The sequence below is a fragment of the Amblyomma maculatum genome, chromosome 2 (genome assembly GCF_055883805.1).
Source record: "Amblyomma maculatum isolate TAMU_Amacu chromosome 2, ASM5588380v1, whole genome shotgun sequence".
In the NCBI taxonomy this organism is placed as follows: domain Eukaryota; kingdom Metazoa; phylum Arthropoda; class Arachnida; order Ixodida; family Ixodidae; genus Amblyomma; species Amblyomma maculatum.
In genome coordinates, this window is record NC_139345.1 from 164,084,313 (window position 1) to 164,111,920 (window position 27,608).

At 42.7% G+C, this 27,608-nt stretch overlaps 1 protein-coding gene across 1 annotated transcript; it reads left to right on the forward strand.

The window, feature by feature from the left end:
- The first annotated feature begins 421 nt into the window (after nt 1-421).
- LOC146200332 (uncharacterized) lies at nt 422-27,380 on the forward strand. Its single transcript, XM_084595503.1, has 4 exons — nt 422-580; nt 7,155-7,246; nt 18,936-19,185; nt 26,975-27,380. The coding sequence occupies exons 2-4, from the start codon at nt 7,180-7,182 to the stop codon at nt 27,255-27,257; spliced, it is 600 nt and encodes a 199-aa protein (XP_084451629.1). The 5' UTR covers nt 422-580; nt 7,155-7,179; the 3' UTR covers nt 27,258-27,380.
- Nucleotides 27,381-27,608: the final 228 nt, after the last annotated feature.

Here is a 27,608-nt window from a genome sequence, read left to right on the forward strand (position 1 = left end):
AATGTATTCTGCTTACATATATAATAAGCTTTCACGCTCTGCTGCCTTTTCGCTAGATGGGGACAGGCAATATCACCTTAAAATTTAATACTTTGTCTTGAATTTACAGTGTTTTTATATAAGGAATAATGTGCAACCGATTGCGCTAACGTTCAGATAAAATTATAATGCAGAAGAGTTTCGGGATATATTGTTTCTTATTGGACAAACTGCTACGGACAGCCAGCACGAACTACACTTACACTATAACAATAAAAAAGCATCACTAAAGATGAGGATAACGTAGCGGAACTTCAAGCAATAATTGCTATTCTAGAACAGCCCATTATTTCAATCTCCTTCCTCTCCAAACTGAAATAATTGGTCTGCTCATGTGTAGCCGCCGATAGGCACCACGGCCGGAAGCAAGTAAATGGCTCTGAACGTGCTTCTTGCAGCTTCAGCAGTATCAGTGCAGCCGAATCTCTTTTCTCCTATAAAGCAACCAGACGGACCGGTTTCGGTCCCATACGCAGCTGAGAAGAATCAACAGAGGCTTTGGTGACTAGGAGGAGCCGCAAAATACAACGTATCGATAAAGGTAAGTACAAAAGGTCAGCGCTAGTTCATAGCCGGCTCCAAAGCGTATGCAGTTATTCATAAGCAGGGTGTGGCTATATTGCTAAAGTATAAATATTGGCAGGGTAGATGTGTAGGCCAGTTGGTGAGACATAAGGAAAATAAAACCGTAGCAGACACAGGACGGAGGCTAGAGACAACACAGGACGGAGGCTAGAGACAACAACCGCCCTGTGTTGTCTCTAGCCTCCGTCCTGTGTCTGCTGCGGTTTTATTTTCCTTATATAAATATTGGCTCGAAAAATAATTTTAAAGCGGACTCATGCTCCTTCTAACCCTTTGCGCTAGCTATCAAGGTTTGATAGCTTCTTGCAAAAGGCTATGAAGCTATATATCAGTTTGCTAGTAATTAGAAGCTGCGACGTAGAGGTAGAACATCCGCCTCGCGTGCAAGAACTAGGACCGCGGTTGGAATCCCGATTATGCGCAAATCTTCACTGGGTTAAAAAAAAGGAAATCCGCGTGGTGATGGAATTGCATAAGCATATTTGGGGTGAGACCTATCCGGTGAACACCTCCGGAAACGCACTAGATCAGCAGAACATGATTTGGCCACCATAGTTTAGTCATTGACCACAACCGCCTATGCATACTCTATAGAACCTCCTGCCCTCAGTACCCAGCGGCTGCCAAGAAACAAACCACGTCGGCGGTCAGACCTGCAATGCAGCAAAATGTGCTAAGAATATCTGGCTCCGGACAGGCAGTCTTTGGAAAATGACCCGTGTAACGTTGAACGCTGGAAACCTAGCTAGTGAGGCTAGTTTAGAAGTACTGTTAGACGAATTAGAGGGCAGTAAATGAGACGTGACAGCGCTTAGTGAGGTTAGGAGGCCAAGTGGGTCATATATTACATTGAAGGGAGGACATGCATTGTGTTATAGATGTTTACAGGAGAGAAAAGAACTAGGAGTATGGCTCCTTGTGAATAGGATATAGCTGGTAATATAGAGGGCATCGTGAATAAACCAAATAAGTGGTATAAACTGAAGGTTATAGAGGCCTACATGTAGTCATGAAGACCAGACAGTCCAAAGTTTCTACGAAGATGTACAATTGGCAATGGGGAAAATAAAGACACAATATGTTCTACTAATGGGTGACTTCAGTGACAAGGTAGGGAAAAAGGAGGCTGAAGACAAGCAGTGGGTGACTGGGAATTGGCTCTAGGAATACCAGGGGAAAGTTACTAGTTGAGTTTGCAAATCGTAATAAATTACGGATCATGAACACCTTCTTAAGGAAGCGTAAGAACCGGAAATATACATGGAAAAGCCCTAACGGGGGAACTAAAAATGAAATTGACCTCATACTGTGTTCTAACCCTGCCGTTATGCAGGGTGTAAAGGTAATAGTAAAGGTGAGATTCAGTGCCCACTTGATGGTAAGGTTTCGAATTAGTCCAGATCTGAAGAAGGAACGGAACATGTTAGAAAGAAGGGCACTACGAATGTGTAGTGAGGGGGAGGGCAGAAGAATTCAGGATCTCGCTACAGAATTGATATTCAGCTTTAACTGATGATTATGACCTGCTTCTGGAAGCACTGAACAATTACTTCAGATATATCATTACTGAGTGCGCGCTAGAATTAACGGTAGGGTAGTTAGAAAATATACCGGTAAACTATCTAAGGAGACAAAATATTTGATTAATAAACGCCAAGTCTGAAAGCTTCCAAGTCAACAGACAAGATAGAAGTGGTAGATATTATCAAAGGATAATCAATAAGGGTAAAGTGGCCGGCATAAGGAAGTATAACATGCGGAAAATTGAGCATGCTCTACGGAACGGGAGAATCCTTAAAGCGGTGGAGAGGAAATTGGCATAGGAACATATGAGATGTATGCGCTAAAGGACAAGGCGGGCAATGTCATCACGAATATGGAGAGACAGTCAAAGTAGCCAAGGAGTTCTATATACGGACCTCAACAGTAACCTATGTAGTCCGGAAAATAGTGGGATAGGCAGTAGTGAAGTAACCAGGCGTTCCGCCGCTGACGAAGGACGAGGTTAAAAGCGCTTTAGAAACTATGAAAAGGGCGAAAGCAGCGGGGGACGCTTCTCCATGGTGCAGCTTTTTCTAATAGATGGTTTCCTTTTTGAAAGGATGGGATTCACCTGTTTCTTGCGGGATGAGCATTTGCTCGCTACAAGGAGGGGAGAATTGCTCACGGAACCAAAAGAAAGCATGATGAAGGAGCTTTAATTCTATTTGTTTGTATCATAATCGCCCACTCTTTTACTAGTATGAGCCGGTATGATATGGATACGCGACTATAACTTGATTACAGGGATGATTAGCGCGAGACAGACGAAGATAAGAAAAGGACACAGGACGAGCGCAACCTTTCAACTAACATTAGAAGCGAAAAAAACTATATACGGGGTTAAGTAACTATATACGAATTCTCAGCTATCCACTGTATTTGCATGAAGGGGATTGGAGAACCAAACTGAACCAAAAAAAAAACACTGGCTGCACAAAGACAGCTAAACAATGAAAATATACCGGAACCGTACGAAAGGAATTAAACGCTATTTAGAAACATGGCTTCATTTTGAAACAAAAAAAAAAAAAAACGACGTTTCACTCACGCACATATTCGTTCCCAATGTATGAGCCATTGACGCCTCAAGAAGCGCCCTTCCTGTAGTTATCCTTTCAAAAGGCCAAAAACTTTTTTCCATATAGTGGATGCCAGCTTCCATGCTACTTGTCCATTCTAACGGCCAAGAACGTTTGTTTTTTGAAAACGTGGATGGCATTTGTAGATGAAACAATGCTTAGGCAGGTTGTTAGATTTGATATTAAAAGAATGCTGCGTGCTTTCTTGAACAAACATTAAGACATCTGCCGGTCTGCTCTATATATATGCGGGCACATCTCAGAGGGATTTCTTAAGCAAAACCTACTTTACAAGCAACGAAATTACTACATGTTCGATGCTACAAGCCGGTTTCTTATAATTTTGGCTAGCCAGTGCGCAAAGGCATGACAGTTTTTAGGCGCCGTGAAAACCACGTCTACACCAAAATTTTCTAATGTGGGGAATGATATGGTGGAGGGTTTTTCTTACTACGTGGTATAGAGGCCCAACGTATGTGGCTTGTCGTGTTTAAACACACTCCTGAATCTAAAAACTGAAAGGAGACAGTTTATTTATTTATTTATACGTGTACCTACTGCGCCCGTTGAGGGCATTTTTGTAAGGGGGATACAGCATAAAAGCATACATTGTCATGCAGATGACAACATAAAAAAATGATAAAAAATACAATGTATTCCATCACTGAGCAAACTCAAAACAAAAGAATCATGAAATCAAGAAAGACGCAAAAAATGACTTATTGAATAATAAACAATAGTATACAAAAACAATTTTTTTTGAAAACGCACGGCAGCACAGCACATAAAAAAAAGCTTAATTCAACAAAAAGCGCGACAGAGCATTATCAAACGAAGATTGCGGGGCTACGACAACTTCTGGCAATTTATTTCAGTCATGCACTGTTTTAGCAAAAAAAAATTAGATTTTAATAACATTTATACGGCACTGGTATATTGAACCTTGAACGAATGATCTAAATGGGAGGATATATAGCTGGCAGCTTCATGCATAAACCTTTACACAAACCTCTTGCGCCTATAGAAATATTGTGAATTAGCTTAGGTCTAATATATTTGCGTTTGGCTTTCAATAGAGGTCACCCTGATTTTTTGCGCATCTGAGAGGAGCTTTTAGTAAAATCATAGTTTGCGGACACGAACCTTGCTGCTCGTTTTTGAATTCGTTCAAGTTCGCTAATAAGTATTTTTGTTTCAGGATCACAAGTCGCACTATATTCTAAGATGGGACGCACGTTTGTGAAGTAGAGTGCCTCCTTGAAATCAGCAGGTGCCCGCTTGAAATTTCATATTAAAAGGTTTAACATACCGCTAGCATTGGCAGCAATACATTTTACGTGGTCGTTCCAAGAAACGTTGTGTGCGAAAATAACACCTAAGTACTTGTAATTATTAACAAATGATAAGTTTCTGTCCGGGAGAGTACTGGGTATTTAAAGGTTTCTTTTTATTTGTAAAGTATAGAGCTTTACATTTTGAAAAATTTAATGTGATGTGCCATCTTTTGCATCATACTAAGACAGAGTCAAGGTCACATTGGAATTCATAGGAGTCGCGTACGCAAGTAGCGTCATGATAAATGCAACAATCATCAGCTTATAATCTGACCCGACTGGAAACCCGGTCAACTATATAATTGATAAATATTAAAAAAGAGGAAGGCCCAAAACCGATCCCTTTGGGACCACCCGATAAGACCGCAATATCTGATGAGCTTGCGCCTTCAAGAATAACGCGTAGCTTTCTACCGACGAAATTTCGTGGTAGTTCGAAGGTAAAATACATGGAACTGGTGACGGCAAAGAACCGCCCCTGGACTAAATCAGCAACAAAAACAATGTAATCATTCCTTAGCTTTAAAAGCACGAAGACATGGTGAACAATCAAAATGTGGCTCGTGATTTTAGATCTGCTGATGATTATCTGCTACTTTCAAACTATGGGATGATATCATTGCCTTTATTTCTGGCTCAGTCCTGGGGTGGTTTTTCGTCGTCAACAGATCCTAGAATTTAACCGTCGTACTACCGCAAAATGTCTTAGTGCAGCTTTTAGATTTAGGAATGTGTTTCAACATGACAGGTCACATATGGTGGGCCTCTATGCCACGTACTAAGAAAACCTCTCTACTGTATCATTCCTCACATTATAAACTTGCGAAGCGTGGTATTGTCTCCTTGTCGCTGAGTTCCACGCTGTTCATGTCGTGTATTCACCAAATATCGTCTAGTTTTGAACATCAGATAGAACGCCTCAAGGATGCTGGCTATCCTGTTTCTGTGATCAAGGCTGTCGTGAAAGCCTTGCATAAGTAGCTACGCAGAGATGAAAAGAGAGAACCTGTTCTCAGCACTATCATTGAAGCTGGACAGAAAAGGATATACGTTGCAGTGCCTTACGTTCACCGTTTATCGCATAACATAAAAAGAATGGCAAGCAAGTTTCCTACAAACGCCGTTTTCACGGCACCTCGAAAACTGTCAAACCTTTGCGCACTGGCGATCGAAAACCATAAGAAACCGGCTTTTAGCATCCAGCATGTAACTGCGTGCAAAGTAGATGTAGTTTACGAAGTCCTGAGCTGTGGGCAAATATAGGGCAGACCGACATATGATTCAATGATGGCTTAAGGGAACACGCTTCTTCCTTTAAATCAACCAACCTAACAATGTGCCTAAGCATTGTTTGAGCTGCAAATGCCACCCACTTTTCGGAAAAAGAAAAGTTCTTGGCCTCTCGAAAAAAAAAAACTAGCAAGGTAGCTTCTTTAGGCGTCATTTATTCATATGTTAGAAAGCAATAAGTGCCTGCGGGAAACGTCGGTTGTTTTGTTACAAATATAAGCTTTCTTTGTATAAGCTGTGTAATATATCTCTTGTATGCATCCAGTATTTTTCCGTGTTTTATCTATCTTTCGTGCAACCCGGGATTTGTTTGGTTCAGTTTGATTTATATATCCCCTTCATCCATCTTCAGTGGATAGCTGAGCATACGTATACAGTTCCTTGAGCCCGTAAATCGTTCTCGCTTCCAAATTCAGCTCGTTCCAAGTTTGTGCTCGTCATGTGTGTCTCCCTTATCATCTATCTCGCGCTAAGCTTCCCTGTGAATCTAGTTATATTCGCGTATCAGCATCGTACCGGGTCACACTGGTAATAGATGGAGTTGATTACGATATAAGCAAATATAGTTGATGCTACTCCATCATGTTTTTTTTTTGAGCCCGTGAGCCATTCCCTCCACCTAGTAGCTAGCAAATCTCGGCCACGCAAGAAAGAGGTGCACCCCGTCTTTTTGAAAAAAGAAACTATGCCTTAGAAAAACAGCATCGTGAAACCACGCTGACTATGCTTTTTAGTACGCCTTTCTGTTCGGGTTACTTTTTTTTAAAACTGCACGCCTGCTCATCCCATAAGGGGCGTAGACTAAGCTAGACAAACAAGAACAAAGTGGCAAGCGATGAATGTTACTTCTTTTATAAATGTACACAAAAATCAGACAGGTAAAGAAAAAAGACACCTGTCACTAAAAAAACACAACAGTTAAAAATCATTGAAAAACAAATATATATTCAGCATTTCTTGGCAGAGTAAATCTGCTGTTCTGAACTTCGGGCATCATGAGATATACTACAGGGAAATTTGATTTATGCATGCCACGAAACAGCTCGTTTAAGTAACATTAATTTACCTATTGCTGCATACATCAACCTCCATCACACGTCTACTCTGCACGTAACGGAATGTTAGGGCATTTTAGAAAAACTCTGTATCGCACATTTTTGTCGCCTGTTTCCAGTGAGAAAGTCTAATATACAATGCCAAAGATTGACGCGAATTTAATTTATATCTGTGGCAAAATATAGCGAGCGGTGCGCTTATCATCAATATATTGTTACTTTCGTTCTAGCTCAAACGCTCGTCTCTCTGCAAACATGAAGATCGTGTGGGCCATCCTTTTATGTACACCAATTGTGATCGCCCAGGAACTTGCGAGGTTTGGTGAGTAGCCATTCACGAATATTTTTTCGCGTATTTAATATGCAAAATCCCACAACACAATCCTGCCCAAAGCTAGTGGCGCAATTCGGGCTCCAAAAGCGCACCGAATGTGTAAGGCATATTTTTGAGAATCCCCGCTGTGGTGGTGCAGTGATTAGACTACTCGACTACTGTGCCCAAGGATGCAGAATTGAATCCCAGCCGCGGCGGCCACTTTCGATGGAGGCGAAAAGCAAGGCACTCGTTTGCTAACCCCAGGTAGTCAAAATTTCCGAAGTCCTCCCCTATGGTGTCTCTCATAGCCTGAGTAGCTTTGGGACGCAGATCCCCGTAAACTAACCCGCCCATATTTCTGAACAACATGATAGCTGTTTATTGTTATTTTTAACCTGAATGAGGCATATTGATGCTAAAGATAACAAATATAAGGCAGACGCTAGTGCTTGAAATAACAGTTACGCATTATTTAGAAGTAATTGCAAGTCCTCATGGGCACATAGAGAGCTGATTAAAAATATCTAAATCTTTTCGTGGTAAGTATTTTTTTGGCCTGCACTTATAGGAGAGAGTTCCTTGCTTATAAAGCTCCATAAACTGGTAGAACTACCTTAGGCCTATAAGGCCAGTTAATTTATTTTTTATTTTCCTTGCAGTATAGGAATTCCACAATTTCCGTCTCATGCTACCGACATACTCATACTGTCTCACTCTGCCGACATCGCGAAATTAGACATGTGTTGGGTTGCCGTAGTGGACAGCTGTACTGCGTTCAGTAGCCTAGCTATTAATAGCGGATTCGTAGCTGATCCCTGATATTGCGAAGCAGACAGATTGGCACTATAGAAAGGTGCTTATCATTGGACAAGATGTAATAGCATGGTGAAAGGATCCGTGCAAAGGATTTTCGGGAATCCGTTCCTCAACCTAAATGTGCATATATGCATGAGTCATGGGATAATAGCACTTAGCAAAATACATAAATGTTTTATAGTTTAATATCCGATGGTATGCAGCATTTCAGATGGTGAGCTTGACTTCTCTAAGGAGCTTACAACCTACGCATGAATGAACATTTAAGGGCTGCTTGAGGGTGGTGGAATACAAGCTTATTTTCGACATATGTGTTCTGCTAATTGTTAAAATGGAAGCAAACACAAAAAATAAAGACATAAAACGCATACAATGACATGATGCCAGCCAGAGGTTTGAAATTAATCATGATTTCCAATATGTTATGCTTTTTTCATTGCAAAACAATGTTCAAAATAACTTCCTTACCATCACGCGATAATAGACAATATGGGAACAATGACACATAACGTTCGGCAAATTTATTCCGAATATTTTTATTGGCATAGCATTTTTATACATATGTAAACTACATCAGGAAATATTATCGTAGCATTTGCTGTCCGCTTCGTTGTTGGTGCGGCAGCTACAGTTTAAAAGATACAAGCGTAATGTGCCCATTCAAGGGCATCAAAACGATAACGCCATCTTGGTTTTAACGCCACCTAAAAGACGATCGGGCATTATCTGTGTTTAAAGTCGTCAATAACTGAAATGATGGTGCGGCAAATCAGGTCTTGGTTGCATGATACCACTATTTCATGCGGGGCAGTGCCCGCTTCAAATGTGGCTAACAGTTCTGATGTTCCAGCAGAGTGGCTGATATAAACTATATTAGGTGGTATAAATATCATGAATTGCAGGTGGCCGACGTTTTATTTACAATGCAGTAGGCTGGCAATACCATCTTCACTCAGCCGGTGAGCATGCATGAGCCTACTTCCAAATTAAATGCGATTCCACATCATTGCTGGATAGAGTCACTGCGCCCCTCTTTTCTTGCAATGCACGTGCGTTTTTGGCGCGGGGGATTACCACACCAGTCCAATGAAATGTGAAAGTGCGCTGGGCGATTCGAACACTAATGCCGTGAGCGGAGATGGGCTGTCGTTTACCGTAATTTGGAAGATCAAGGGGAACTCTACTGTTTATATTAACATTCCTAGCTAATACAAGAATCTAAGAGGTAATAAAAACACGTGTTATTTCGTTCTCCATTATAAAGAAGAAAATAAAAACCAGTAAATTTTTATAATCTGTTTTTCTTATCTCCACCGTGATCATCTCGCTGTCTACAAAAATGTAATATACAATCACTGATTAGTCAAGACCGAATTACAATCTGTGTTATATGAAAGGTTTAATAGAAAGCATATTATATATGTGACAAAATACACAAGCAATAACGTCAGCAGGAGCGAATTTGTTTCTCAAAATCCTCAAAACACAATCCACCATGTTCAGGGTTTGCTAAAACGGCGATACAAGCAAGGTTTAAGTCACAGCCAGCTGACACCTTTGCGGAGGGGTTCATAATCTGCTCGTATTCGCTGGTTCCAATACTAAGGCATCGATTAACGTTAACGTATTGTCATTTACTGACAGGTAATTGGATTACTAGTTGATGGAATTATTAATATAGCTAGACAGTAAAAGGCCGCCCCTATCCGGGTGGTCTAGTCAATTACATGCCGACTAAACAATGCTGAAAAGACGGGGGCTACAGTACACTCTTGTTGCGCAGCTGGGCGTAACCGAAGGGCACATCACAGTTCTGTCTGGCAGCTCTCTAAACACTGCCGGTTCTATGTGTTGCTCCTAAAACTTGATTTAGCCAAAAAATGTTAGGTTGTTATAGCAGCCCAGGACCTGCGCTTTTCGCAATCGATCAGGACCGGCGCCCACCTCCGATCAAAAGACGCCGGCATTTCGTTGGTTAACGGGGATCTCCGAGGTCGACAAGCGCAGCTTACAATACCCGATGTTAACACTGCCCAAGCAAAAGGTATTACGCGCAAGTTTTATGTTTCTCTTGCAAAGAAACGTGCCCATGGTTGATAAGTGAATAGTTGACCGCCTCAAATATAGTACCGCACCTGGTCCTTGTGATGAGCACCTGCTAATTTCAAAATTTTTACGCTCCAAGAAGGCCATTCTCGATAAAATAATAAGGCACAATGAAAACATACAGTATATGAAGCGGGTCACACCACGGAAATTTATTGCGGCAAGCATGGGAAAGAATTCTCCGCAGTAAACCTATATTCATGCAGTATCTGCGCGTGCATTTATACTGGTATGTGCATGTGGCCATCGTTACAATTAGGATCATAAGAGATATGTGTAAATATGTGTTTCACAACCTATACAGTTAACGAACTGTGCACGTCTTCAGACTTATTCTATATGACTGTAGACTTATTCTATATGAGTTCGGCTTGTGGAAGCAGTGCGCAGTCCATTCCAGTCGCCCTGGCTGCTGCTGCCGGTTCCAACATCCGCTTCCGCCATGCAAATCGGATGATGCGGTTTGCTGTCGAGCTCAAACAAACATTGTATCCCTATGCCGCACATCTTTCACAAGGACTCTTCATGAGCCGTTGCGCACCGCCGCTACGGTCGCACTAACGACGAATAATCGGCCCAGCATCACGTCGAGAAGCACCAGTGCTGAATTTCGGCTTGTGATCATATGGAACACAATTATACAGTTTCATTGACACCTGCAGGCATTAAAAACGATTATATATATAAAGATGATATAAGGATTTGAATTTGTAAAAACTTGTAAGCAGCGGTTCAAAATATCGCAGAGATTCCATGATGTAGAATAAAGTTTTATCGAAATCGTCAGTTAGCTCGTGCACAGTATTGGTGGTCACAAGACACGGTCAGACACTGACGGCTAATCGTTTTCAATAAGGAGGCCTTGGTAAGGAATAGCATTAGGAAAATAATGAACGTACATTAAACGAGAATATGAAGTCCCGCTTGATTGGAGTGAAAGGAAATTTGTAATTTTTGCTAAAAAATAACCTTTTCGTGGCCCATAAACTTGCTTCAAAGCTTTTTACTATAACGCCCGAGTGATGGATTATACAGCTGTGGCTGGTGCCGCATTGATGAATTAAGTATTTGTTAAGCGCCATTCCGCAACACTGCGGAGTTATTGAGAAAGTATAAAAACGGTTGAGTGTCCAGCATAGCCAAGAATGCGCAGGGTCTCAAATTAAAAAATACAGCGCACAGCAGGCGACAAGGAAATTTAACGCGAATACGAGGCCCGTGTCTTGCTGCCTGAATGTGACACTTGTACGCCGCAACACCACAACCGCAAGATCGCGACGGCATTTAACCTCGGTAATAGCTAATTGGCCGCTAGGCCGGTTTCACTCGTGTCTGAACCATTTATTCAGACTGTTTTATGTTTGCGGTTTAATAAAGTGGATAAGTGTCTGTTTTGTGGTACGCACATATACGCACACGCACATGCACACATTTCGTTAACGACGTAAGCACGAAGCGATGCATGGTGTTCTATTTCTTTCTTCCTGGCTTCAATGTGATCACGCTGGTCATGGTATGGCATGTCCTTTTTTTTGAATAGTTTAGAGATCGCAGTGCACGAAACAACCACTTCCTTTGACACAATAAAAAAATAAACTTACGATCTTCAATCACTATGCATGCTGTGCACCGACAAGCGAGGCCCTATTTTAGCGATTTTTCTGGTGTCAATTCTCGATGGCGACACTACAGCCTACTTTTCCAATATGTAAAAAAATATAAAACTAACAATGTACACACTTTCGTGAAAAAAGCGTTCCGCTAGTTCATGTGCGTTCATGAAAATTGTGTGTGCATTCTAGGCAGGCCTAGCTGGCAGGCAGCAAGATACAGATGAGCGCAAGACAGCTTCAATCCTCTTCGGATACAACCTCTGGGAACCAATACACGAACTCCAAATAGCAACACCTCCTACGGAGTAAATGGCAACTGCGGTTTGTAACCATGATTATTATCTACTTATTGGCCATAAAGGTGATATACGCACGCATATAGACAGAGGCTTGATGAGGAGTGCGCATGAATTTTTTGTCCGAACAAATTCTTTATTGACCGGTGTCGCCTGGGCAACACGCTAACAGCGTAACCGCTGTCTATAAAAAAACTCTTTAATTTGTAGCGTCGTATGTGACGTGGTATGTGCCGTGGTGTGCGAACTAAAATAAGTTGGCGTGGCCGAGCTTGCAGGAGCGGTAACAGTGCGCTGATGCCACTTGATATAGCCGAGGGCTGTGGCGGGCTTTGTGTCCTTTAGCAGTTGTCCATGCTTGTGTGCAGCGTGTCACCTGTACCAGGTATCACGTTGTGATGCAGTCAGAATAAACACCGCGTATCTGTATATCGGAATCGTCTGACGACAGCCGCAAAAAAAGCTATATTATAGCACAGAGCAGTAAAAAAAAAAACTCGACTCATTTTATATAATTATGTACGGTGCCCTTGCGGAACCGGCTCTGTAGGCAAGAGTGACTGCAGTCACAGGCACCTACAGGCAAGCTGAAAGGCATGCCTAAAGCACTCTGCTCACCACAGGAGCACGGAAGCTCTTCCTTGTGCACAGCATGGTAGGGGGTCGGCTGGACCCTCCAACGAGAGCCTCGCCCCACCACCATCAGGCTCAAGCACGTGATCAGCAGGTCACCGCTGGTGCTTGTAAAAACAAAGATGGAGAATTATCGGCATCAATGAGCATGCCACAACAAAATGTAATTGGACAGGCAGAAGCGTGATACGGTAAACATGAGGGATCTCCGCATAGAGGACCATCTCCCCAGACGGTGTTGCAATGGTAAACGCGGCTGAACCATTGGTCGCAGGACACTCTGGATAGCTTCAAACAATTCGACGTTTTAAGCTGTACATTTTGCTACTTAAATTTGGCACATAGTTTTCTTCGGATATAAAGGAATATACCGGATATAGCGCAGGTTGACATATGCACCATGGGATCCAGGTAAAAGCAAATTTGCTATCCCAGATTGGTGAAGAATCCATTCACTAGATCATCGTTAGCATCAACTGGACTATACCACTGCAGGGCGCAAGCCTATCCCATTACAACAAATTATCCCGGTCTCGGGCTATCTGCATCCACTTGACCCCAACGAACTTCTTAATGTAATTCACCCATCAAATATTCTGCTGCCCCCTGCTACACCTTCCTCCCCTTGGAATTCAATTCAATTGGTTATTCTTAGAGACAAACTGTTATCCTCTATTTGCACTAGATGTCCTGTCCATGCCCATTTGCTTAATTTTGACTGAATGTCAGCAACCTGAGTTATTTCTCCGACCTACCCTGGACGCTTCCTATCTCTTAACGTTACACATAGCATTTCCCTCTACGTTGTCCTCAACATTTAGTAGAGTCTTTTTTGTTAACCTTCATGTTTCAGCCCCATATAGGAGATTGGTTGGTGTGGTTTGGGGGTTTAATGTTCCAAAGCGAATAAGCTATGAGACACGCCGTATTGGAGGACTCCGGAAATTTGGACTACCTGGGGTTCTTTAACATGCACTGACATCGTACAGCACTTCGGGCACCTTTTTTCGCCTTCATCGAAAAGCGGCCGCCGAGGTCGGGATTTGATCCCGCATCCTTGGGAACAGCAGTTACTGCGCCACCCCGGTGAGCCCCCATAAGAGTGAGTACCGGTAGGATGCAGCTGTTATACACTTTCCTCTTGAGTTATGCCAGTAAGCTGCTCGTCATATTGTGTGAGTACTTTCCAAATGCGGTCCATGCCAATCTTATTCTCCTAGTTATTTCCCTTTTGTGGTCCGGATCTATGGTTCCTACCTATTTTAAATTTCTTATTTCCCAGGCTGTTGAACATTGCCTTAGTCTTCTGCATATTTATTTTAGGCCTACCTTGTTTCTTCTGTATATATCATGAAACTTTAGTTGCAGTTACCTGGTCCCCTTAGTTACTTAACAAAGCAATGTAAACAGCGAATTGGAGATTACTGATATATTTTCGATCTAACCCGATTCCTAACTGCTCCCACTCCATGTCTTTGAATGAACCCTCTAAGCAAGCTGTAAATAGCACTGTGGAGATCGTGTCTCCTTGCCTAACAAATTTCTTAATTGGCATTACACATTTCTAATTCTGCATGCAGAAATACGGTTGCTGTGCAGCAACAATAGATATTTTGCAGTACTTTCACATATGCCTTACCTACACTCTGATCTCGCAATAACTTCATGGCCGCTGAGGTATCAACCGAGTGAAATTTCTTGTAGTGAATGAATACTATGTACTGGCGCTGGTTATATTTCGAGCCCTTTTTATCACCTGGTTATGATGGATGGTAGAGTGCCCTTTCCGAAATCCTACTTGATCCTTTGAATGAATAAAATCTTAGGTTGTCCAGATCCTTATAGCAACTACCTTAGTAAAATATCTTGTATATAAAAGATAGTAAGTTGAATTATCTGTAATTTTTGAAGGCTTTAGCATCTCCTTATGAATTAAGATAATATTAGCGTTCTTCAATGATTAATTTACATTCGATTTTATCAGACATTGTGTACAAGTGTGGCCAGTTTTCTGGCACAATATCCTCTCCCGTCCTTCAAAAAATATGTATTTACCTTATCCTCCCCAGCTGCTTTCCCCCCTTTCATAGCTTCTAAGGATATCTTAACCTCGTCCTCCGTCACTGGTGCAACATTTGATTGCTCTTCACTACAGCTAATTTCATTTTTGTTCTGAATACTTTGGCTACTGTTCAGGTCCGTATTATCTTGTCCATATTAGTAATGGCATTTCTCGCGTTTTCCCTCGGTGCATACATCAGATTTTTGCCTATTTATAATTGCCTCTTTAAAGTTTTTACGCTTGGACAGTTCTTTAGAGCATGGTCAATTTTCCCCATGTTATACTTCCTTATGACGAACACTTTGCGCTTTTTGATTAGCTTCGGTATCTCTTGTGTTAGAGGCTTTTATACTTTGGCGTTTCTTAATCAAATCTTCCCTCTCCTTAGATAATTTACAGGTATCCTCTGTAACAATTCTACCGCCCACTTCTACCATTATAGGTCAGTAATGAAATCTTTGAAGTTATAGTTCAGTGCTTCAAGACTAAGGTCAGTTTTCTCGCTTAGCGCTGAATATCTATTCTGCAGCCCGAGCCCGAATTCTTCTCATTTTCCTCTTACTGCTAATTATTTGATGGACTTCTTCCTCACTAATCTGTTCTAATTCTTCTTCTAATCCCGATTAACTCGAGACTTTACCATCCTGTGGTCACTGCATCGCACCTTTCCGCACGCCTCAACACCCTGCCGATTCAAGGATTAGAACACAGTTTGAAGTCAATTTCATTCTTCTTCTCCCCATAAGCACTTTTCGACGTCCACTTCCGGTTCTTTCGTTTGTAAATAAGATATTCATGAATCGAAAGTTATTGCGTTCAGCAACCTACACTGATTCCTCCCCCTGCTATTGCCTAACTCGTTGCATGTACCACGCCCTAAAGGAAGGCGGGAAGATGGGAGCGAAAGAGGGGAGAGGAGAGAGTGGAGGGGGCACTTTGGATCACTAAAGTGCCATGAGGCAAAAGCCATTATAGCACGGTGGATCGTAGCCCTCCACTATGGCACCCCTATCTCCCTCTCTTCTTTCCTCTCACCCTCCCATCCATCCCTCACTCCCTACTTCTCTCAGTAATGATATAGAATTAGTATTCTATATTACCAGCTATATTACCCGTCTAAATTCACTCTGCAATTAATTACACAGAACTAAAATCAGTGCATGAATTCAAATACCTTGGTGTGGTTCTTTCATCTGACCTAAAGTGGAGCAAGCAGGTTTTATACATAACAAATAAAACTCTCAGTGCACTTTTCTCCCAGAAACGATCAATTCTGTCGGCTTCTCCCCCTACGAAGTTACTGGCTTACACATCGTTGCTTCGCTTTATACTTGAATACAATATTATTTGCTGGTTCAAACACACGAATCAACTAATCGCCAAACCGGAGGGTGTCCAGAGAAGAGCCGTCCGATTACTATATAACAATTATCGCAGACTTGACTATCCTACGGACCTCCTTAATAAAGCTTGTCGTCCCACCCTAAGCACCCGAGCCCATTTCTGGCTCCTGAAGTTCCTCTACCAACTATTGAGTCGACATCTTAAAGTGGACATTGATCAGTACCTGTCCCCTTCATCAGCAAGAAACACGTGTTCGAAACATTCTAAACATTTAACAGATATTAGATTTCACTGTGACACGTTTAGGTACTCTTTCTTTCCACAGTTAATTCAGGAGTGGAACGCACTACCAAATGATGCCGTTAGCAGCCCGTCACTTCCTCTATTTCTATCGAAACTGAAAACTGATCATGTGTTGTGACTCTTATTTGTGCATATCTTTCTTACAATCTTCCTGAGTGAATTTGTTTTTTCATTTTAATATTTGTCTTGTGTAATCGTGTCATTACATATTACTCTTTCCTTAAATAGACTGCCACACGGACACTATCAATGCTGACCAAGTTTGTGCCCGAATTTACTTGTATTTAGCGTGAAATTCCTCTGCCTGTTTTTAGTGTTCTGTATATCTCCGTGTTCAGTTTTGCTCATTCCTGTAACAGCCTCTATAAAGGCTAACAGTATAATCAAAATAAATAAATAGTAAATAAAACTACCCTTATTGACAAGGAAACGTGCTTCTCGTTCTCCACTACCCTCCAATACGGCACCTCTGTCTGCCTCTCTTCTTCCCTCTCCCCCCTCCCATTCATTCATTCCTTCCTGCCATCTCTCAATAATGATATAAAATTCTTCTACATTACCACCTGTATCCTTATTGACAAGGACACGTGCTGCTCGTTTTCGTCTCTCCGGTGAACCTCAAACACACTGTGTATGCCCAACCCTTCAGTGCAGTGTATGTCTCATTTGGCCTCCTAGCCTCACTAAGCCATAGAATATCCCATTTCATACCCTCTAATTGATCTAACAGCCGTGCTAAACTATCCTCTCTATCTAAGGTTCTAGCGTTAAACGTTGCCAGAGTCAGTTTCCGATGGCGACCTGTCCGGAGCCAGAAATTCTTAGCACCCTCCCCTGCGTCTAATTTCTTGCCGCCGCCATAGGCAGTTGCTCCGCAGCTGCTGGCGACTGAGGGTCGGAGGTTTACTTGACTATTCATAGGAGGTTGGGGTTAATTACTGCACTAGGGTGGGCAACACCTGTTTTGGTGAAGGAGTGCGTTGCCTGAGGTGTTCGCCGCCGTCAGGTCACCCCCAAACCTGTTTATGCAATTTCATCCACACGCGGATTTGTTTTCTTTTTTTTACATTCCGGTGGAGAATTGCGTGGCACCGGGACTCGAACCACGGTCCTCCAATTGCATGTTGTGGGGATGTTTTACCTCTACCCCCCCACCATTGCCATACTCACTAGATCACGCTACTTGTATTCCAACAGATGGCGTTGCGCGTAAATTACAAAACATTAAATACACAACTCTTTCCTTGATTGCTGAGCCCGTTAATGCAATAAAAACCGAATATAGGTCTGAAGCTAACGCCCCATAATCGACCCGTGTCTGAGCGATGGCTCATTTTTTCCCTAAAGTATGGTGTCTAATTCAAACCACCAGACTACGATTAATTGTGGGGCCATAGCACATAACGTGGCAGAGGCCACGTTCCTGCGCTGCACGGGCATATCAGTAATTTTGGCTTAGAATATGCGACACTTACAGTTAGCATCTGTAATTGTTTCACCCCACGCTTCTATTTTTCTAACGTAACCATCCTCTGCGACAACATAACGTAACCGTCCTCTGCTCTTTCACCCCGTACGCAGATCCCCTCGACCGTTTTAGGCAGTGTGAAGAGTGACGGGGTAGCGCCAGATCTTGACCCGTTTCCGCCTTCTAGATTGAGTCCTATGGCTGGTCCAAATGCCTCACAAAACTACGTTGTTGAAAGTATTTGCAGATATAGTTTAAATCTAAAGGGTTTCCATACGATGGTGATATGCGCAGAAACCCAGCAATTTTTCGCCGTCCACAAAAAGGGGGCAGCAGATTTTGTCTTAGAAAAACAGGTGCGCTTGAGTCTAATTCAACATTTCTACTAAGTCTGATTTTTGTATACGTGGCATTCGTCGCAGTTGTGCGGTATATTTCCCCGTAGTAAAATGCTCTTCTTAAAGACGATTAAGTACTATATATGATGGACATAGAAATTTCAAGTGTGAAAGTGAGGCAGGGCGTCGATGGATTTTGATATCGTGATGAGGTTAGAATGCTGTGTTTAGACTTTGGAAAAGATACAGATAAATAGGCTCTAAACTGCAAGAAGGAGAGCTAACGAATGCATTCTGCACAGAAACCCGATTCACAAGAAATCAACATGTGTTGTTTTAATGAATGCAGATGAGAATCCTAAACAGCTACATTATAGGCCATAGTCTACACAAAGAAGCAAAGTTTCACTTCATATATATAAGATACGCGCCCGCATCAAAGTATAAACCATCACATCTTCAACAGAAACAGCGAAACCTTTCGAATCGGAGCAAGCACCGATGAAAAAAAAAGTAAATAATGAATGATTTGAAGTTCGTACTATCAATCTTAAACACACAGTTGAACAGACAATCCGCTGTATTAATGTTTATGCAATTATTCAGTTTGAAAGACAAGTGCCTAAAATCGTACTTCACCTTCATGAATTGCCGCAGTTACAGTGCTTTCTCATTTGATCCTTCTAAGTATGACATTCACTGATCCGTGTCTGTAGGCTCTTGCACTTTCCCTGACATCGACCTAGAGCAAGCGGTGGATGATCTGCTCAAGCGGTTGCCCGAATCCTACAACCTAGCGGACACGGACGCCAGGGAAGCGCTGCCAGGCCTCACCATAGGTAATACGACCCTAGTGGGTCTATCCAAGCTGGAGGTGCACGGAGCTCCGCGACCTTTCTGTCGACGGGGCAAGGCAATGCTGGAAATCAGCACGCGTGGGTTCGCACGCTTTAGCGCACCGTGGAGGTGAGTACATGTTCTAAGCACGCCACATATATAGGTGCAGCTAATTTACGCTGTTATCTTTCGTTTGCGAAAGGCCATTTTATGATCATTCGGCAGCCGGTGATAGATACTTCTAGAATGCAGTTAAGTGCCTACGGGGTCAGTAAAAATTCTATGGATATAATGCTATCGTAATACTGCCAATTATGAGTTGGGCATGCTCTAAACCATTCCGTTCCAAGTTGCCTCAGTTGTGCGAGCTTTCCACAAGTAATTATTGCGTCTTCCCGCCCGCCTTCGAGATTTTGGGCAAGCACCTTGGAATCCTGGTGTCTCAGATGGGCGGGTTCAGCGTATTTTGTCGTAATGTTTGCACCCAGTGAATTCGTCGATGGCTAGGGCCGTCTTACTATGGCTGCAATGAATAGCGTTCGATTCTGGAATCATTTCCTGCTAAGCGTTATAATACGCTGCGGCGGTACCGCATGGATCCTCTGTTTTCACGGAGACCTCCAAGACGTATGGGTCTGCACTCATGCGTGAACGCCTCCCAAGTCTGATATACCTTTAAGCCGGCAAGAAAAAAGGCAGAGCGAGCTCAAATGTCTTTCACCAGCGAGGAAGAGGTTTGGAGCGCACGCAGGCGCGAGCGTAGATATCGGTCACGTATAACTATGTAGAGGTCTGAGTGACATGCTTGCGTTTGCTCGACCCAGCATACTCGCACATGCGTTCAGCGGCGCAACAAATCCATCACAACCATAGAGTTTCTTACTCTTACCTAGAGGGAAAGCTGTGCTGCCGTCTATGGGCGTTTACATGGAGTTACTAGACAGCCAGTTCAGCCACCATGGGCGCTCAAAGCATCATGGGCCGGAGAGCTACCGAGTGCAGAACTACAACTTTTGGCCAAAACTAATGCAAAGATAAACGTTGGTCTACCGTAAATAATGTCCTAAGATTGAATATTGTGACTAAAAATTACAAAGAGAGAAACAGAATGCCAGTGCGAGATTTATCCAATATAAGCGATGGCTCTTCCTCCTATTGGCTTAGTTTTGAGCAGCACAAATACCAAAATTTCGCACTTAATAGGCAAACTTTGAAATAAAAAAAAACGTTATGAAAATATTTATGGTTGTGCAATCACTTAAGGAAGTTTTTAGTGGCATTTCGGGAAACAGAAACCATTTATTGGCGACGTCTGCTTTTGCGCCTTCGCTACTATGGCTTTCGCGGTCTATGTACGCACCTTCAAATGATGATGATGACGAAAAAGAAACATCGCAGTAACGCCACTCCACGTACTCGAGAAAAACCGACTGTCCCGCAACAAGTAGCACACCGGCCCATGATTCTTAGCGCGCCCATGGTGGCTGAAGTGCAGCGCCCTCAGCTTTCCCTCTAGTTAGTGTAAGGAACTCTATGATCACAACTGAACGGAGTACGCTCACACTAGCCTTAACGCTGTCAGACTTACCGGACACTGAATTACTTGCTGATGGTGGTGAACAGCGCCCTCTCCCACCAGCTCGGCGCAATTTCTTCTACCCGCACCTCTTCATCGGTACAGGCGCGAACGCATTGAAGCCGGCCACGGCTATGAAATGAAATTGTAATGGACTTGCGCTCGTGCTTCAGAGAACGAGAGTTCACGTGGCAAAAGCGTGCCGTCCTCGTCCTGCTCACTTATAATGGGAGAAAGGAAGGAAGTGCTTCTTGAAATAAAGTTGATTAAAAACTGTGACTATAAAAGTGACATAATCGGTCATAGAAGGCGCTGTATAGAGATTACAAATTTTCAATCACCTGGAGTTCCCAAACGCGCGCAGAAAAGGCTCAGTACACGGGTATCTTGTGCTTCGCCTCCGTCCAAACGGTTTCCCCGCAGCAGGGATCCAATCTTCGTGATCAGAATGCGCAGTTGATAGCCAAAACCAATGAGCTGCACGGCGGGCCTAATAATTTCCTTTACATTCTATTGCAAACCCACTTGAAGTGCCTGAAATAAAAGGATGCCTTCGAACCAAATTGAATCCCAAATGCGCATCTTTAATTTACGTCTCTTTATAGTGTCCTTGCTCAGCTTCATCGTTCAGCTCGCTCCCAGCGCATGCGTGCGATGATACTGCTGCTCTGTTGTTGTTGTTTTTTTGTGGTGTTGTTTTAGGCGTTCTAGCTGTAGGAGGCTGCCCTTAAGGTGTCATGATTTAGTCTTCCTATTTTTCAGATTCACGACAGTGCTATTGCGCTATCTATGCGCGTATATCTCACCGCAATGCCAACAATTTGAAACTAATAAATAAATTCGTACTTTACATATGGGCGGTCAGAACTGACGCTCCTTCTCTCCCACCGTGACGAGTTCAGCACTCACCACCGTGCACGAAAAAAAAAAAAAGAAATAAAAATGACCACAGCGGCGCCCCATCATGCCCCGTCTCGACAGTTAACTTGGGAGCGTGCAATCAGCAGGCGCGCAGTGACGCTATAGAGAACGTTATATGACGTTAGCAATGACGTTATAGAGACATTTGCGCGCTGTGCTCGCAGTGTGTATGCCCAAGTAGGTTGCGAGCAGTTCCCATGAGCACTTTTTAAATATTGCTTATGAATATAGGTTCCATAGAAAGCGCTCAAATGTGCCTCAAATACTAAAAAACACTACCTCTATGGATTTATTGCATTGGAATATTACCGCAAGTAGCATATCAGGGGCCCCTTTATTGAAGGCCACGTGGTTAAAGCTACGGAGCATTCACATGGCAGTTCAGTTGATACTTCAGTACACTAACGTATTCCCGTTCTTGGAGATGTGGTGCTTGCCTGACCGCGGGTGCATTCCGGTCGACAGATATAGTAAGTAAATATTTACCGTAGAGAATGTGGTAAAAAGGCTGAGTCCCGCAGCTGTTGAGTAAAGCGTTACCAGTACTTTATAGGTACATCGACACGTTAGCTCGAAACTAAAACCACGCATATTTGTATACGCCTTTACGGGGCACAACTTTTTACTTGACCACCCGGTGTCGAAGAAGGCATTCTATGTAAACAGTAGAGCCACTACCTGGTATGGTATTTTGTGTGAGCGACCATAGCCCAGTTTGCATACAGAACAGCGTGTGCTAAATTTGTCTTCGCGGTTCTAGGCGTTGAAGATGCACACGGCGTTGGCGAAGTAAGTGCTTTTGTCCCGGAATAATATTCTAAGCAGGAATTTAGCGGTATTTAATGATAGGAGATTCTCGTGAGCTACAAGTGTCTTCATTCCAAATTTTCTGTGAAGGATGCCTGAACCTTTGTGTTCTATATTAGGCGCCTCCTGCTGGGATGTCCGACCCGGCGTATTTCTTCATGTGCACGGATGCTTCGTGGGCCTTGTTCGGCGTTTCCTGTCATATTAGAAACTACCGTCATTGAAAAAATGACTAGGCAGCTGGATATGCTTCTCCTTTATATGATTATCCGCTCGCGGCTTCCTTAAGAACTCAAATATCTGCAAAGATGAGAAACGTCCGCATTGCTATTCCGCAATATAGAGCTTAAACGGTAGTAGTCGTGCTGTCGTATAGAAATGGGAAACCAACTACGATGCCTGGTTTCTTCAAGAAAAGACACTAACGGCTTGTAGACTCGCTTTTCCCATCATAATGTCGCACACGCCGATGCATAAGAATTCAAAACCTTGAAGGGTTTTTTTTTAGTCAAAAAGAGGCTTCTGTTACAAAATACCTATGTGTTGTCGGCGATGTGGCGTATCAACCGTGTAACGTAGTTCGGGTAATTCAAACACTTAACAATAAAAACTAAAGAGAGCAGTGATGATGTCCCTATAAAATATTTTTCGGTCGATAGAGTCCCGTTCTCATTCTGACACTATCAGCTAGTGTATCTTAAGAAATAAAAGGAACCCCACCTAAACCAAAAATGGTCACCCCAGCATCACAGAACTCTCCTTTGGGTCGTGAGCAACGGCCACTGAGAAAGGCTTGATCATTGCGATAGTTTCGGTGAATTTATACTACAATGTGATTGCTTTATATCATATAATTACGAACGCTTTCGAATTGCAGTATTAATGCTATTTAGAGTCTCTTTTGTCGCAGAGCTGCGGCAGTGAAACAGCGTCCCCTTGGTTACGTATTACAGGAACTCAGCAGTGGTAATTTAACCTTCCGCTTCATTGCGCAAAGAGTTGCCTCGAACTGGAGGGCCAATATTTCTCTGTTGTAGCGCAGAAGAGGCAGGCTGGTCTATGGCCGAGGGTTCAATAGCGCTGCCTGACGTCTTAGGGCTTTACATACGTTCAAGCAATACCACGTTCGGCTCTACCGTCCCTAGCGCACCTGACAGAAAGAGTTCAGCATCTGCTTCTCTGCGCACACATTTCTATGATGAATATTTCGAACTAGGATATTCGAATTCTGAATTCGAAAGCCTATTCACCTACGAACACCAGTGCCGCCGAGGCTGCTATATATTAATGCTGTGTAAGAGCAAAAATAAAATTAAAACAATAATACTAACATGAAGTTGAACACATTAAATATATGTTTTTAATCGACGTATTGTCTGCCACGCCACAGAATCCACATATAGACTGATTGCGAAGTCGCATTATTAGGAATTTATTGAAACAAAAGAATCACGAATAGAAACCCAAGAACCCATGAATATCCAGCCGACGGAGATCCGTTTTGGATGTTCCGGACATCCGCTGAACTTCCGCAAAAACCCGGCGAATGTCCGACGGCTGTCCGACAGGAGTCCAAATGTATAGGTTTGTCCCGCCTACAGACATCCACTGCGAAGTCCGTCTCTGGATCTATGTCGGATATTTGAATTTTTGACGCATGCATGCTTTTTGCGTGCCTGCTTTGGAGTATATAGTAAAAAAATATACAGCAAAGCTTATTTTATTATAAGTGCACATCAGCGCTGTACTGTGATAATATAAATTTCTTGAAATCCGTGTTCAAATATAACAAGGAGCTTGAGTGGGCATCAACCTTTCTATTTTTATATTCGAGTGGAAGAAATCAGTCTTCTGGAAAAAATTACAGTGGTTAGCCTTGAAGCTTAAACCAAAATTCAGAGGAGACAGAAATATTCAAGAAACGATCAGCAACTTTGTCATACACTCATTGAACTGGTACCTATATGTACAACTGGTAATGGATGTAAAGAAGTGTTTAAAAGCATATTTATAATATTCCAGCACACTTGTGATGTCTCTTCGTGAATACATACAGAAGACTGAAATGAGTGAAATTTTTTTTTCATTTCACCAGCCTAGTATGAAATTGAAAGTCATTTTCGAGAAATTATCGACTCAATATTACACAGCACAACTATGGCAGTCTTTCCAAAACAGTATTTCGTTATTTCATCTTCAAAGCAGAATGTGTGCAATAAGGGACGAAAAGGAAATGCTGTGCTTTATGCTCTGTCACATAAATCCCCATTTAAAAAAAAATCAATCTGCGTCACCGGCCTGGCTGGTTGTTACTCTGCATTAGAAAAATCTAGAAATTCAACCCCGGCGGTGGTCAGGCAGAATGAAAACTGTGGCGTTTACGATGAAGCAGAAAGCGCCATGTAGCCGAGCAGCACCGCATAAATCGCCGTAGCTGCGCACGGGACGCCGATAAGTCGAGCTTAACCAATCAAAACATAGAGATGGGTCCGCCAGGCGCACCGAAGCATCCTTGCTCTCTGCCCCACATCTAGCGACAGACGCGCACTTGCTTGCAAGTTTAACTAGGGCACTGTGCAACAATATTTCCATATGACTAGGCTGCCTTAATAATGCAGGCACTCTATTTTACCCATTCGGACAACGTTCGCTGGGTCAGTTTTACGTTAGTGCACCTGTGAGCCTACGCCTTGAACGAAGGCATGGCGACCAACGGTTTAGAAGCACGCACATGAGTTAATGACGCAAAAATCGTCAAATTAGGCACACAGTTTGGTACACAAATTAAAAACAATGGCTGCAACGTGGTTGCGAAAACACGACAGCAAATTCCGGCATATCTAGTAGGTGCTTCTTGATATCACTTCATTTTCAGTGACCAAGGCGCCTTTTTCTGAAAATGAAAAGAAATTCGTGATATCGTTAGCTTACCCACGAATTGAAGATGGCTGCTGAGGTTTCGGACAGGGCAGAAGGGATGATATTCCAACACAAGATGCCCGCAAAGGCCTTTGCTGGGCACTAAAACACTATGTCGACCACGCACCACGCCACGCTAACAGTGTTTTGGTCTATATAAGAAACAAGCTTGGCTTGGGTCCAAACGTGAAACAAAACCGAAACGGACGAGATGTAAGCGAAAATAAAAGCAAATATTTTTTTTCAAACAAAAATGTTTTGAAACAGCTGCCCCAATGCAGCAGATGCAGAACTTAAATATTTTATGTCAATATAGAAACTTCGTTCAAACTGCTTTTTGGCAAAAGTAAAATGCGTAAAAATTTAATATGCAATCTAGTCCTCACTGCCACCCACCTATCAACCTATCGATACAACTGGGACATAATATAGAAAAAAGTTAGATGTGTAGAAGAAAATCTTTCCATCGCAAAAAAAGTGTACACCCATACTGAGCCTGCGAATATCCTCGCTCGTACATCCTTCGAATGTGCACGTTCTTCTCTCATGCGGACATACGAAAGTGAACATATTTCGCACATCCAGCGCAAGTACGGATGCGAACTTACGAACCCGGATTGTGTATGTACGCCTGACGGAAGTTCATTTTCGGCGAGGGATGTTTGGATCTAGCACGGCCGTCCGGTGGACATCAGAAACGAAGAACACATGGTAGTTTGGCTGATAATTCCATGTCAGCAGGTGGTATGCGCTGGTGAATGATTCCACATTGTTAGCATAGAATGCCTTTCTAGGGAGCTTGTCATATGTCATTTATATTTGAAATTCCTAGGAAAAAACGCAATAAAAAGAAATAACAAGTACCAAAATCAATGACATACGACACTAAAGTATCTGCCCCTCAACCATTATCTTATTTTGGGCAGCTTTAACTAAATCACAGCTTAACATGCCTATATATATCTGTATATATATACCTATATATGTATATATACCTATGCCTATATATACCTATCGCTTACTACCTGGAAGTAGTAGGCGAATATGTCTACTTAGGACAGCTAGTAACCGCAGATCCGGACCATGAAAAGGAAATAACAAGAAGAATAAGATTGGGATGAAGGGCATTTGGTAAGCACTCACAGATTATGACTAGCAGCTTACCAGTATCGCTCAAGAATAAAGTATACAACAGTTGCATCTTGCCTGTACTCACCTATGGGGCTGAAACGTGGAGGCTAACCAAGAGGGTTCTACTTAAGGTGAGGACAACGCAGAGGGCTATGGAACGAAAAATGATAGGGGTAACATTAAGAGATAGGAAGCGTGCAGAGTGGGTCAGAGAAATAACTCAAGTTGTGGACATTCTAGTGGAAATTAAGAAGAAAGGGCATGGGCAGGGCATGTAGTGCGAAGAGAGGACAACCAATGGTCGCTTAGGGTAACAAACTGGATTTCAAGGGAAGAAAAGCATAGCAGGGGGCGGCAGAAAGTTAGGTGGGTGGATGAGGTGAAGTTCGCAGTGGTCAAGTGGATGCAGCTAGCACAGAATTGGGTTGATTGGAGAAATATGGGAGAGGCCTTCGCCCTGCAGTGGGTATAGTCAGGCTGACGATGATGATGATGATGATATACCTGTTAATAATAAATGGCATCGAATGTAACTAATTTTGCTTTTTTGTTTTGTTTTTCTAGGTACTGCAGCGGAAAATCTGGCACGGTTACCACAGCCTCCCCTTATGTAACTCTCAAAATGCTGTTTGAAGTAGGCAACTCAACAGGCTTCCTTATCCCTGTCGACGTGTGGCTCACCTGGCTTGAGGGCACCTTTGTTATGCTGGAAGGCGTGAACCAAGCTGTTGATATGGGAGTATCAATAGTGCTGACCAAGTTGCTGCCAGCCGTCGTCAGGGATTTCTGGATCGAATCCTTGGCCTGGAACACGCGTAGCATTCTTAAGGAAATAACCTCACTTTGATGGTCTGAAGAGAGCATGTTGCAAAGGCTACTCCTATGAGGGCCTCCTCGTAAGCTTAGTGATGCTGCTGCAAAGGTACTCTGTAATTATCAAAGTGGCGAAATACATCAATATACAAACATTTCCATGAGAAATTTTTCTGTCATCAATACTTTACTACTATTTGACGCAGACGGCTTGCTCGCACAGTAATAAACAGGAGAAAGTAAGTGTGTTGCATATTTAGCTGCATACAGCACCGAGTGGTCATCACAAGTTAACCAATAATTGTTAATAGTCGTCACACACATAGACTTTGCCTCACATATTCTTGTATGTTTGAGTGAGACAAGACGGATTTCTTTTTTTTGT